Source organism: Ranitomeya variabilis, chromosome 5 (genome assembly GCF_051348905.1).
Source record: "Ranitomeya variabilis isolate aRanVar5 chromosome 5, aRanVar5.hap1, whole genome shotgun sequence".
Taxonomy (NCBI): domain Eukaryota; kingdom Metazoa; phylum Chordata; class Amphibia; order Anura; family Dendrobatidae; genus Ranitomeya; species Ranitomeya variabilis.
In genome coordinates, this window is record NC_135236.1 from 517,240,356 (window position 1) to 517,253,681 (window position 13,326).

The 13,326-nt window shown below is 44.6% G+C and overlaps 1 protein-coding gene across 1 annotated transcript in view; it reads left to right on the plus strand.

The window, feature by feature from the left end:
* STK10 (serine/threonine kinase 10) overlaps positions 1-13,326 on the plus strand; it is a 134,166-nt gene that overhangs the window by 109,778 nt on the left and 11,062 nt on the right. The window contains exons 16-18 of the mRNA XM_077265783.1: positions 2,788-2,976; positions 4,579-4,704; positions 7,450-7,563. Of these exons, the coding sequence (XP_077121898.1) occupies positions 2,788-2,976; positions 4,579-4,704; positions 7,450-7,563 (429 nt within the window). The remainder of the gene's footprint in view (positions 1-2,787; positions 2,977-4,578; positions 4,705-7,449; positions 7,564-13,326) is intronic.

Below are 13,326 nucleotides of genomic sequence, written 5' to 3' on the forward strand. Positions count from 1 at the left end.
ACTGAGAAGTCGGGCTAGAGAATGTATAGTTAATACAAGTGGGTCACTAAATTTCCAGTGATTAAATGTGTATGGGCAAAGACAGCGCTGTGAGGGCCGACCAGCAGTGTTACATTGCCTATGAGCCCGGAGCTCTGTGTACTGTGACCACTGCTGTCTGTGACTAAGAAGTCCGATCCAGCAGTGAGCCCAGCGCTTGGGACTCCCAGGCAGTAAATCACGGCTTGCAGGGTCATCTCAGTACATCTGATTTACAAGGGCCTCCAATTTCTTAGGACCTAAGACCCCCTTTTACTTGCTATGAGCACAGTGCCATTTAAAGAATTTTGAGTGACAGTGCACTTGTAGTATCATATCTGCAGAAAAACCCCTGTCATGAATTGATGGAGCTCCAGGATTTGGGAAAAAATAATTGGTCTAAGAAAAACAACCTGTTCCCATCCATACCGATCCAGCGCTGATTTTACTGTCACACTGTCCACTCTGGCCTTTATTTACTTCCGTGAAGCAATGACATCATGTTTATGCATATGACCGCTGCAGCCAATCACTAGCCGCAGCAATAATACTAGCATGTACAACACACAACCAATGAGGGCTGTGATTTAAGTACAGTACTCGTGGCGTGGTTATATGCCTCATTATTGCTGCAGGGAAATAGACACAGACCAGACCGGATCACCAGTAAAAGAGGACTGAACAGGTGCGTATAAGTGTTTTTTTGTTTTTTTTTTATATAATAAACTCAGATAACTCCTTTAAAACACATCTGTCATGAGACTGATTCCCTGTGTAATATAGAGACCGATCTGCTCTCATATCAGCCCAAACTCCACAAACAAAGACATTGCATGCATTTGGCCCTGAGTATTTGAGGGGGAAAAGCACCTGAAGATATTTAATCAAAAAGCAACAAACTGCATGTTTAAAAAAAATAAATAAAACCAATTATAAATATCCCCCATTACTGGCCTGATGCATATAAACCAGGAAATTCTCCAAAATGACCGCATATATCAATAAAAAACAGTAAAACAAAATGTATATACCACAATTGGCAAGAAATTCTATCAGGGCAATCAAATATTGTACATCTATCCTATAATAATGAAATTATATACATACTGTATATAATCTCCAATAACTATGGTGTTATAAATGCATATTTTTGTTGCTCTAGTATATTTCAATTTTAATAGCTTTAGCATTGGCGCTTTATTCTTTATAAGTTTTGTCATTTTTTTTTAAGTTGTGTTTTTTTTTTCAATTTTTCTTTTTCTTAGACCTCTTTGCTTATCTGCATGTTTTAGATATTCATAATATGCAATTTTAACCAAATGTCACATTTTTGTGGCCCATTTCACTCCAGTTCCTGCTAGGAGTAAGATTTCTGGAGGAGTATTCAGTTTGATGCATTTTCGCAACTTTTTCAAAGTATTTGCGACTGGGGTGAAAAAACTGTCTTGTGGTTCTTGTGTAATTAGTGTTAGAAGTTTTCAGTTAATGAGATGTTCGTGCTTCGGGGCCGGACTGTAGGCAGAGTCTTATCTTCCTGCTCTAAGCCAGAGAAACCTAGGAAAGACCTGTCCACAGGCCACCCTGAAGCACATACAGTCTGTCTCTCTTGGTCTCTATGATGAGGAACATGTTTGTGCTTTGGGGCAGGCCTGTGGGCATGTCTTTCCTTGTTTTATCTGTCTTAGAACAGGGAGATAAGACTGTGCCTACAGTCCGGCCCGGCGCATAGACTTATCATTAACTGAAAACTTCTAATACTGATTGCACAAGAACCACAAGACAGAATTCTTCGCCCCATGTATAATTTTAATCCGTGTAACAGCACCAACCTGACAATGCCTGTAGTTTACTTAGCAAAATGCTGTTGACAGGTTCACTTTAAATGTTTCTCTCAACTCTCGTTTTAATGCCGTCTCAACAGTGTATAAGCATTACAGAAGGTAGAAAATGAGTCCATTGTGTTACTAAACTAGATATTGCTGCAGCCCTAGAAAGGCCTGCACTGCTGCACCCCACCAACAAGTAGGGGGTAACCAGTTTAACAAAATCCTGCTGACTGGTTCACTTTAATTCCAGTACGGCTGTTGAGGCCTAGATATAATCTTGTCTGCCTGGTGAGGTCAGAAGAGTAAAAAGTTTGAGAAGCAATGGTATGAAGAAATAATAGTTACTTAGAGCTTGAACCCAGCACCCTGCTCCATTTGTCCCTGCCTGTACTGTAAGTGACGGTGTTCTGTCCATCATTCGTGTCATCCTGGTAGCCCATCACTGGCCTCAGCGATCCTGTGCTGATGTCACCTGCTTGGGCGATGGAGGGCTTCTGCGGTAATGTGAATGGTGGATGGGACCTTATCACTTCAAGATCCATCAAGGACCACTGAAGCTGGAGTCCTACAATGGCTGGTCGATTCAATTGATAAGGAATACTTAGTTCTTTAATTTGTAACATATTCTGGTCCATTCATGCAGTGTCGCGTGACAATGGCAGCCGATCACTACAGTGATGCCGTAATCATTATTTTACCACTGTAATAGATCATTCTGCCGCCCTGGACTTGACATGTTACGTACTAAAAAATAAAGTGTATTGGGATGATGGAAACATTGCCATACTTTATAAGATGCATGCCTTTATACACCTAGACTTGACTGAGCGGCAATACCGTTGATACATTAAGTTCAAGCAATAGATTATTTTCAATAATATTGTGGTTTATACTTTGGGAAAGTAGGTAGTGGTTAAATTAAAAATAAAATCTCCCTTTCCAGGAACAAGAACAGATGCAACGGTACAATCAGCGAATGATTGAGCAACTCCGATTACGGCAGCAACAAGAAAGGGGACGTTTGCCAAAAGTCCAGAGAAGCGAAGGAAAGACACGGATGGCGATGTACAAAAAAAGTCTTCATATCAGCTCTTTCTCCAGTGCTGCCGAGCAGCGGGAGAGAATCAAGCAGGTAGCTATGGTGGGGGAATGTCTGTCTACTGATTTTTTTTTCAATTTAGAAAACTTTTATTTTCTTTGGTACACAGTTGAAAGTGATGTTGTTTCAATTGCTTTAAAGGGAAGCTGTCTTTAGATTTTTGCCACCATGCCCAAAGGTTACTTAATGTAGAGACAGAGACCCTAATTCCAGCGATGTGTCATTTACTGGGCTGTTACATCGCTGGAATCAGGGTCTCTGCCCCTACACTATGCTGCTCTGAGATGGTTAAGCAAAAACCTGGTGGCAGATTCCCTTAAAGTACAAGATTCATGATTTTAACCAAGAATGCACTAGCAATCATCGATTCGTGTCATGTTTACATTTAAAAAAATTATCAATATTTGTTTTCCAAAGTATATGGGTAAAAATGTGATATTAGAATGTGTAAAATTAACTGTTGGACAGAAGTTACATAATTTAAGTACAATTATTATCGTGTGTACAATGCATTTGAATGAAAGTCATTAGGAAGTAGGCGTCTAAAAATGATTCAACATTGACAATTGATAGCTGATCATGGGAACTTTGCCTATGTGATCAACGGAGGTGTCAATGCAAGTGAAGAAGGCCATCGTAGGCTGAAAAAAATTCAGAAGAAATAGCAGAAAAAATTTAAAAGCCCAAATCAACAATGATTTGGGAAGGAAATTGTGAGCTCCACAACATGGGAAGAAGTCAACGAAGGAGAATAGAATTATGACATAACTATTTAACTGTTTTAACAAAATCCCTTCATACGATCCAGTGAAGTCATAAACTCAAGAAGGTAGCTGTATTATTGTCAAAATACACAATCAAAAGATTCTTCTGTGAATGTAAACCCAGTTGGTTTATTATGCTGACCACTGGTGGAAACCTAGAACAGAGACCAGAAAACACCAGCACAGCCTCCAGTTCTGTAATAAATCATGTGACAGGAAGAGAACAGAAGGAAGGGATGGGCTGATGTTCTGAAGAATGCCACACCATCTGTCATGCATGGTGGAGGCAGGCTTATGGCATGGTCATGTGCGGCGCCACTGGATGTGGGGTGACTGGAATTTACAGATTATGTTGGTGCATGTAGGAGTAGCAGGATGAAGTCTGAAAATACATTATGACCAGATTTTCAACTAAAAATGTGTTGCTTCACAGTACAGCTGGGTAATGATTACAATCTACCACATAAGCAACCCAACAGCAGCTTCTTATGGTAAAGTAATAGAGTGGACAAGGGAATCTTCTGTCCTCAATCTGATGACCTTGCTTTATACTTATTGAAGACAGATCCATAAGGAAGAGGTAACTGTACACTGCTGCATTAAGGGCCTAGCAATGTGTGTCTAGGGAGGAACCGTATTTGGTGATGGCCTTCAGTCAGTACACAGTGCTGGCTTCCTGGTAGTAAACCGAATTCTTATTGCTCTGTTTGTCCAATTGAGCCTGTGAAAATAGAGGGACTATGTGAAAATGCCTGTTATTCCTAAACTGAAGTGCTATATTTTTGTACAGAAAATATTGCCCGTGTTCTGTTATACCAAAATGTGAAAAAACGTACAGAACAGAATTAAATAGAAAATATCTTTCCTGAAGTTTTCTCAGCAGGAAGACCGGAGGCAGAAAGCAGAGAGGTCGCAGCAGCAGCAAAAGCATGATCACCAGCTAATGGAGATGCAGGCGCAGTGCGACAGCAATGCAAGAGAGCTGCAGCAGCTGCAGGTAACCGCGCCAGATACACACATGTACGGTGAATGTCAATCATCGGGGGTCAGACCTGTCTTGCAATTCAACTCTTGTTTGTTTTACATTTTAAGAAACGCCAACAGTAGTCATGTGATAATTTGTAGCTGTTTTCGGCCCTCTTTCTAAAGGACATCCATGTCATCCATATGTTTTTAACATCCACATATCACTTTTTTTTTTTTTTTTTTTTTTTTTTATACATCCAGAATTTAAAAAATCTAAACTCAAAAAAAAAATGTTCTTGTGTAATCTCTGTATTGGATTAGTTTTGTTAAAGGCTCGTTCACACGTCCGATTTTTCCACGTCCAAGAAAAAATGACCAATTATTCCGATCAGACTTTGATCAGTGTCATCTGTTTCTCTAATATGTGTACAAATAATAATTTAAAAAAAAGGTTCTCCACTTTCTTCATTCATTCGGACAGTCCATGAAAATTGTATCGCATGTAGTTGTCATCCAAATGTGGTCTGATTTTTATTTTTTTCACTGACCCATTGACTTGCATTGCCGATTTTGATCCGACTCACTGATCGAACTTGGACAGGTCACCGATATTTCCCGCAGACCACTCTCTTAAAAAAAAAAAAATCGGACATGTATACATGACAATAGAATATCTTAGGTACGAGTGCTATGTGTGAGCACTCACCCTTGAAGATTGGACATGTGAACGAGCCCTACCTTTTACGTACCCAGCTCTATGGGCAAGTCTCATCAGCTGCCTGATTTTTCATGTAGATTCTTGGTCCACAAGATAGAAAAAAAAAAAACACAAAGCTCATCTAAGTGGTCCATATTAAAGCCCGAACGACAGCAGGTGGGGGCTTTTGGGACTGTTACCATCATCCCACACCTGCTGCCGCTAATAACATTGACCGTAGGTGCAGAGGCTCGGGGTATTCCACAGCCACCGGCTGCGATCGTGCAGAAATAAATGAATGAAAAACCCGTCGTGGGTTGCCCCCTATTTTATTGAACCAACCAGCCAAAACTCGCTTGCGCAGATTTGAGATTTTCCTGAAGCCGAGTGCCGCCAAGATTTTAATCTGTGCACGCACAGCCTTTGGCGGCCATTTTCCTGAAGCCTCCGGCAGCCCACGGCTTCAGGAAGATGGCCGCAGGGAAACCGGTGATGCACTGTGCTCACCATGGACACCAGGCTACGGTGCCGCCACATTTCTGCCACCGACATCCTGAAGAGGGGACCCTGATCAGGTGCACTCCGGACCGCCCACCGCTGCAGCATCGCCACACCACTGCTGCAACCCCCCAGTAAGCCTGCGTTCTCACTTTAAGACGCACCCCCCATTTTCCTCCGAAATTTTTTTTGGGAAAAGTTCGTCTTAAAGTCCGAAAAATACGGTACTGCTCGTTGCTTAGGTTGCAAATTCGGCCGATTACCTATTAGTGATGGATGGTCTCCTAAGCAAAAAGCACAGCATGTAATCGCTGCCGTGAAGCTGTCTGGTTTGCTGGATCTTCACAGCTTTAAGTGTCTCTGAGGTCCCCAAATACTGCGGAGGCAAAGCTGCTTGTGCTTGCCGCTTGAGAAAATGCATCTGATTGGCCAGCACCGTGACCATGCTTCTGGTCTGAACTGTCAAATGTTTGCCGCGCAACCATACCCCACCCTGGCAATCCAGAAGGAAATTAGGAGATTAATTTTAGTGTTGGAAGTGACATCATGTCCAACCCCCTGCACAATGCAGGCTTCACTAAACCATCTCAGATGTCCAATTGGAAGACTAACAGGCAGATGTGGCAGGGGCTTAACAACTGCATCCTTAGGCGCACAGTCCTGTCTGGACCGTAGATATACCAGCATGGGGTCCAGAATAAGGGACATATTCCAGGATGGGGCCCAGGATAAGAGATATGTATACCAGGATGGGGGATATATTTACCAGGATAGAGGATATATACACCAGAATGGGGACCATGATAAGACATATTACTCAATGGGGTCCAGGAGAAGGGGCATATATACAAGGGTAGAAAATATATACACCAGGATAAGGGACATATTACCAGAATGGGGTCCAGACAGGATAAGGGACATGTATACTAGAATGGAGGCCCCGGTCCAAATCTTGCATCGAGGCCCATCGAACTCTGGTTATGCCACTGATAAGACGTCTGTGCGGAGTTGAATCAGGATGCATTCGAGCTGAAGTTCTGTAGTGTTAATCTCTTGCTGATAAAATGCTCATTGTATTGAAACGGCACACAGATTAATAATTGACACATCGCTGAAATCATATTTTGAGGGATATGAGTGTTTTTTTGCGCTGCTAGTGGCGTGTATGGATGAATCAGGACAACCTAGATGGATCAATATGCAGTTTTAGTTTCAAAGTTATCGAACTTCTTCAGAAAATCAGTAGTTTTATCCCACAAAATATGTTTCTGGTTTGTTTATCCTGTGGTTTGCAGCAGCTGGTTTTATTGCTTAAGAGTTGTGTGATCACAACCTCATCAGGTGAGCAGTTTTCTCACTTTCTATTCCTATATCATTGGATACATCCTTATTGTGCTCTGTTTGTTCCCCAGTTTCTTCTGATCGCTGAAATCCGTTTCTCCTCCCCTACCTTAAACCGCCCTCAGATTAAATAGCAAAATCCTGCTGACAGATTCCCTTTAAACATTTTGAATGGATAGTACAGAGATTAATTTGTATGTATTTGGTGTCTGACCTTTACTGTTCTGCACTTGCTTCTAGAACGAGAAGTGTCACCTCTTAGTGGAGCATGAGACTCAGAAACTAAAGGCTTTGGATGACGGCCACATGCTGATGCTAAGAGACTGGAGGGAGAAATTAAGGCCTCGCAAGAAGGTGAGCATAAAGGAACTCAGATCTTGAACCCATTGTATGCTTTGTTGGAAATATAATCCTGTTCATACAGAGAGAACTACACAAAACTAAACTGGTACAAAATGGTATCAACATGAAAGAGAGGGGAAAATAAAATGTGATTTGATAAAACAAAGTTTTTAAATGCGGAGGGTTGTTTTTTTATTTGTCAGGAAAAGTTAAATTTCACATTTTGACATGGAAAGAATAATAAATGGTCTCCAATTTTCTGACTTAAATGAAGTTACAATTTATATCAATGGCTAGCTTAGATATGGTTTTATGGTACACAAATACAAGCAATGCTCCTAATTTATTAACCCCTTCCCGACCCATGACGCCACGTAGGCGTCATGAAAGTCTGTGCCAATCCGACCTGTGATGCCTATGTGGCGTCATGGAGGGATCCCGTCCCTGCAGATCGGGTGAAAGGGTTAACTCCAATTTCACTCGATCTGTGGGGACAGGGGGAGTGGTACTTCAGCCCAGGGGGGGTGGCTTCACCTCCCCGTGGCTACGATCGCTCTGATTGGCTGTCTCACTTTCAACAGCCAATCAGAGCGATTTGTAATATTTCACTATGAAAACTGGTGAAATATTACAATCCAGGCATGGCCAATGCTGCAATATCATCGGCCATGGCTGGAAACACTGGTCTGCACCCACCGATCTCCTCCCCAGTCCTCCATCCTGTGCTCCGCTCCCCTCCTTCGTCCTGTCCGCTCCCCCGTCCTCCTGTCCGCTCCCCCCGTGCTCCGATCCCACCCCCCCGTGCTCCGATCCCACCCCCCCTGCTCCGATCACCCCCCCGTGCTCTGATTTCCCCCCCCCCCCCCTCACCCTCATACTTACCGAGCCTCCCGGTGTCCGTCCGTCTTCTCCACGGGTGCCGCCATCCTCCAAAATGGCGGGCGCATGCGCAGTGCGCCCGCCGAATCTGCCGGCCAGCAGATTCGTTCCAGCTAGGTTTTATCACAGTGATAAAACCTATCACAGTGATAAAAATAAAAAAAATAGTAAATGAACCCCCCCCCTTTATCACCCCCATAGGTAGGAACAATAATAAAATAAAGAAAATAATTTTTTTTTTCCACTAGGGGTAGGGTTGGGTTAGCACTAGGGTTAGTGTTAGAATTAGGCTATGTGCACACGGTGCGGATTTGGCTACGGATCCGCAGCGGATTGGCCGCTGCGGATTCGTAGCAGTGTATCATGTAAACCTATGGAAAACCAAATCCGCTGTGCCCATGGTGCGGAAAATACCGCGCGGAAATGCTGCGTTGTATTTTCCGCAGCATGTCAATTCTTTGTGCGGATTTCGCAGCGTTTTACACCTGTTCCTCAATAGGAATCCGCAGGTGAAATCCGCATAAAAAACACTGGAAAAACGCAGTGCCTTTTACCGGCAGATTTTTCAAAAATGGTGCCGAAAAATCTCACACGAATCCGCAACGTGGGCACATAGCCTTAGGGTTGGAATTAGGGCTAGGGTTGGAAATGGGGTTAAGAATAGTCTTTTGGTTAGGGTTATGGTTAGGGTTAGGGGTGTGTTGGGGTTAAAGTTGGGGTTAGGGTTGGGGTTAGGATTGGGATTAGGGTTGGGATTAGGGTTGGGATTAAGGTTAGGGTTGTGGTTAGGGGTGTGTTGGGGTTAGGGTTAGGGTTGTGATTAGGGTTATGGCTAGAGTAGGCATTAGGGTTAGGGGTGTGTTGGGGTTAGTGTTGGAGTTAGAATTGAGGGGTTTCCACTGTTTAGGCACATCAGGGGTCTCCAAACGCAACATGGATTCCAGCCAATCTTGCGTTCAAAAAGTCAAATGGTGCTCCCTCCCTTCCGAGCCCTGACGTGCACACAAAACAGTGGTTTACCCCCACATATGGTGTACCAGCATACTCAGGACAAACTGGGCAACAATTATTGGGGTCCAATTTCTCCTGTTACCCTTGCGAAAATGAAAAATTGCTTGCTAAAACATAATTTTAGAGGAATGAAAAATAATTTTTTATTTCTCGGTCTCCCATGACAGCACTACGGAGAGAGGGGATCCGCCCTTCAGGGACAGGAAACCTACAGATAAAAGGGCGGTACCTCTCCCTCGCATCAGTTGGTTTCCTGTCCCTGACAGGGAACCTCTCTATCGGATGGTACCTGACATGAAGACCGATGGACCGAGACCGGGACCGGGCGGTCGAGTTCCGGCAGCGAGGAGGCTCCTGCCGCGGCTTGTCCGGCTCCCGAAGCCGCCACCGCTGGGACCGAGGGGTCCTTCAGGGTGAGCGAGGGGAGAACGCCGCCAGACTCCATAGGAAAAAGGGGCGCTGATCACCCGGAGCTCCTGCGCCGACCGCTGCACGCTCCGGGTGTACAAAGATGGCCGCCGCACCGGAAATGCGGCAAGGACTTCCGGGTCATCGCGCGCGCATGCGCAGTAAAATCTTCTCCCTGGGAGCAGGAACCGGAAGTGCGGCAGACGCCGGGGGATTGGCGCCGGTTACAAAAAGGGAGATTATGCACACAGGGGTGTCGCACTTTCTCCCTGTAACCATGGAGGACAGCACGCAGGAGCTGCAGCCTGGACAGCAGCGCCACGCAAAGAGCACCAGGAGTGGATCTAGCAGCCGTTCCACACGGCGCAGCAGATCCGCTGCGAAAACTGATACTCCGTCTCAAGGACCTTCCTTACCAGGCCCGAGTCCCCCTCCAGAACCGGTACCTGCCTTCACATCCAGGTGGTGAGTGATCTTCGTGAATGTACATATTTATAATGGAGCTCCCTCTTCTCCCTTACTAGGGTAAGAAGAGCACGGAGAAAAGGAAAAATAGGGTCTGCCCCACCTGTAACAAAGCTTTACCAGTAACCTGGGAGAAAAAGCTTTGCAAGTCATGCATCCAACGCTTACTATGTGAGGAGACCCCCGACTTCGCTTCTGAACTTAAAAATGTGATCAGATCTGAGGTTCAGAATGCCCTTCTATCCTCCAAAAAAGAGGTGAAGAAGGTGAAGGAATCAGTACATTCCCACTCGGGCCGATCGTCGTCCGAAAATGCTGACTCGGACGATTCAAAATCCCTCCTTTCCTCGTCCGAGGAAGAGTCGGGCCGACATTGCTTCCCACTAGAGGAAGTAGATTCCTTAGTGAGAGCAGTTAGGGCTACTATGGGGGTGGAGGAACCCAAACCCGACAAAACGGCCCAAGATGTGATGTTTGGAGGTCTGGGACAAAAAAAGAGAAGAACTTTTCCCCTAAATCCTAATGTCCAGACATTAATTAAAAAAGAATGGGAGAAACCGGATAGAAGAAATTCCTCGGTACCCTCCCTTAAAAGAAAATATCCCTTCGAGGATGAGGCTTCCTCTTTCTGGGATAAGGCACCAAAACTAGATGTTGCAGTAGCCAAAGCCTCGAAAAAATTCGCGCTGCCATTCGAGGACATGGGTACCCTCAAAGACCCGTTAGATAAAAAAGCGGATACTTTCCTCAAGGGAGCATGGGAATCAGCTGGGGGTAGCCTGAGACCTGCAGTTGCAGCTACTTGCACCTCCAGATCCCTTATGGTGTGGATCGACCAACTGGAAAGTCAGATCAAAGACGGGTTACCCAGAAAACAATTGCTGGATTCGTTCCCTGCAATGAGAGCAGCAGCAGCGTTCCTGGCAGACTCCTCGGCGGACTCTGTACGCCTAACATCTAAGGCCGCTGCTCTTTCCAACGCTGCCAGAAGAACCTTGTGGCTAAAGAGCTGGCCGGGAGATCTACAGACAAAATTAAAGTTATGTTCTATCCCATGTGAGGGCAATTTTTTATTCGGAGAAACCCTGGATGACATCCTCCAAAAGGCGGGGGATAAGAAGAAGGGGTTTCCAAATCTGGGTCCGACTCCATTTAAACAGTCTTTTCGGAGCCGCAGATTTTTTCGTCGTAGACCCCCCAGAGAGCAGAATAAGTGGGAAGAAGGAAGGAGAAGGGATAGGGGTTACCTCTTTGGCAACACCTCCCGTGACAAAAAGTTCTCCAAATGACATTTATCCTCCGGTGGGAGGAAGACTAACATCGTTCCTTCCCGCCTGGGAAAAAATTTCCAACAACATCTGGATCCTAAATCTCATACGGTATGGCCTAAAAATAGATTTTGTGTCTTTCCCTCCCCGGAACTATGTGATAACAAAAACAAGATCTTCGGCTGCAGAACAGACTGCATTAGAGGAGGAAATCATGACCCTACTACAAAAATCGGTGATTTGGGAAATATCTCCTCAGGAGGTAGGGGAAGGTTTTTTCTCCCCTCTATTTTTAGTACCAAAGCCCGACGGGTCCTTTCGGACAATCATAAATCTAAAAAACCTAAACAGATACGTCGTAAATTACAAATTCAAAATGGAGACGATAAGGTCCACTATAAAGATTCTCTTCCCGAACTGCTACATGGTCGTAATAGATCTAACCGACGCATACTATCATGTGCCCATCCACAATCAATCCCAAAAATTCCTCAGGATGGCAGTCTCCATAAAGGGCCAAATAAGGTTTTTTCAATACAAAGCTCTTCCATTCGGGATTTCAATAGCCCCACGTATATTTACGAAAATAATAGCGGAAATGATGGCCCACGTGAGGGAACAAGATATACTAATAGTCCCTTACCTGGACGACTTTCTTATCGCAAGCAACTCAGCACAAAGTTGCAGAGAAAAGAGAGACCAAGTGATGACCATCCTGACGGACTTGGGATGGCTTATAAACATAAAAAAATCGAAATTGGAACCCTGTCAAGTACAAGAGTTCCTAGGACTGACATTGGACTCTCGGGTCCAAGAATGCCGGCTTCCGGGTCCCAAAAAAGACAGCATATTGTCCATGATAGCGCGAACGTTACACAATCCCTCAATGACTCTAAGGAGGGCAATGTCGCTTCTGGGCTCTCTGTCCTCATGCCTACCAGCGATACCCTTTGCGCAATTTCATACAAGAGAGCTTCAGTGGCACATCCTGGAATGGCAATTGTTACTAAAAAACAAATTGGAAAGCCGGCTCACCCTAGATTCGTCAGTTATTCATTCCCTTCTCTGGTGGGGAAAAGACCAAAACCTGTCAAAGGGAGTCCCTTGGGTACCAAACATCTCTCGGATAATAACAACCGATGCGAGCCCCAAAGGGTGGGGGGCCCACCTGGGGTACAAAATAGCCCAGGGAAATTGGTCAGATCAAATACTATTAGCATCCTCAAACCAAAAAGAACTTTGGGCGGTATATCATGCTCTTCCTTTTTTCCTAGCCGATATTCAGGGACACCATGTCCGAGTTCTTTCGGACAACAAAGTGACTGTAGCCTATATAAACCACCAGGGGGGAACAAGGTCTCGTTCACTGATGAGTTCTTCAGCCAAAATTATCAAACTGGCGGAAGAAAACTTACTATCCCTCTCGGCACTACACATCCAGGGTTCAAACAACGAAAGAGCAGATTACCTGAGCCGGACTCAGTTAAAACAAGGCGAGTGGTCCCTAAACCAATCCATCTACAATCAGATCACAAAAATGTGGGGGACACCAACAATAGACCTGTTCGCCAATTGCAAAAACAAAAAAGTAGGCAAATTTTGTTCTCTAAGCCCAGAAGGGAATCCCCAGGCTCTGGATGCTTTTCTGATTCCATGGACACACAAACTGACATACGCCTTTCCGCCAACCATTCTGATTCCAGCAGTCATTCGGAAAGTCAGAGAGGACAAAACAAAAATAATC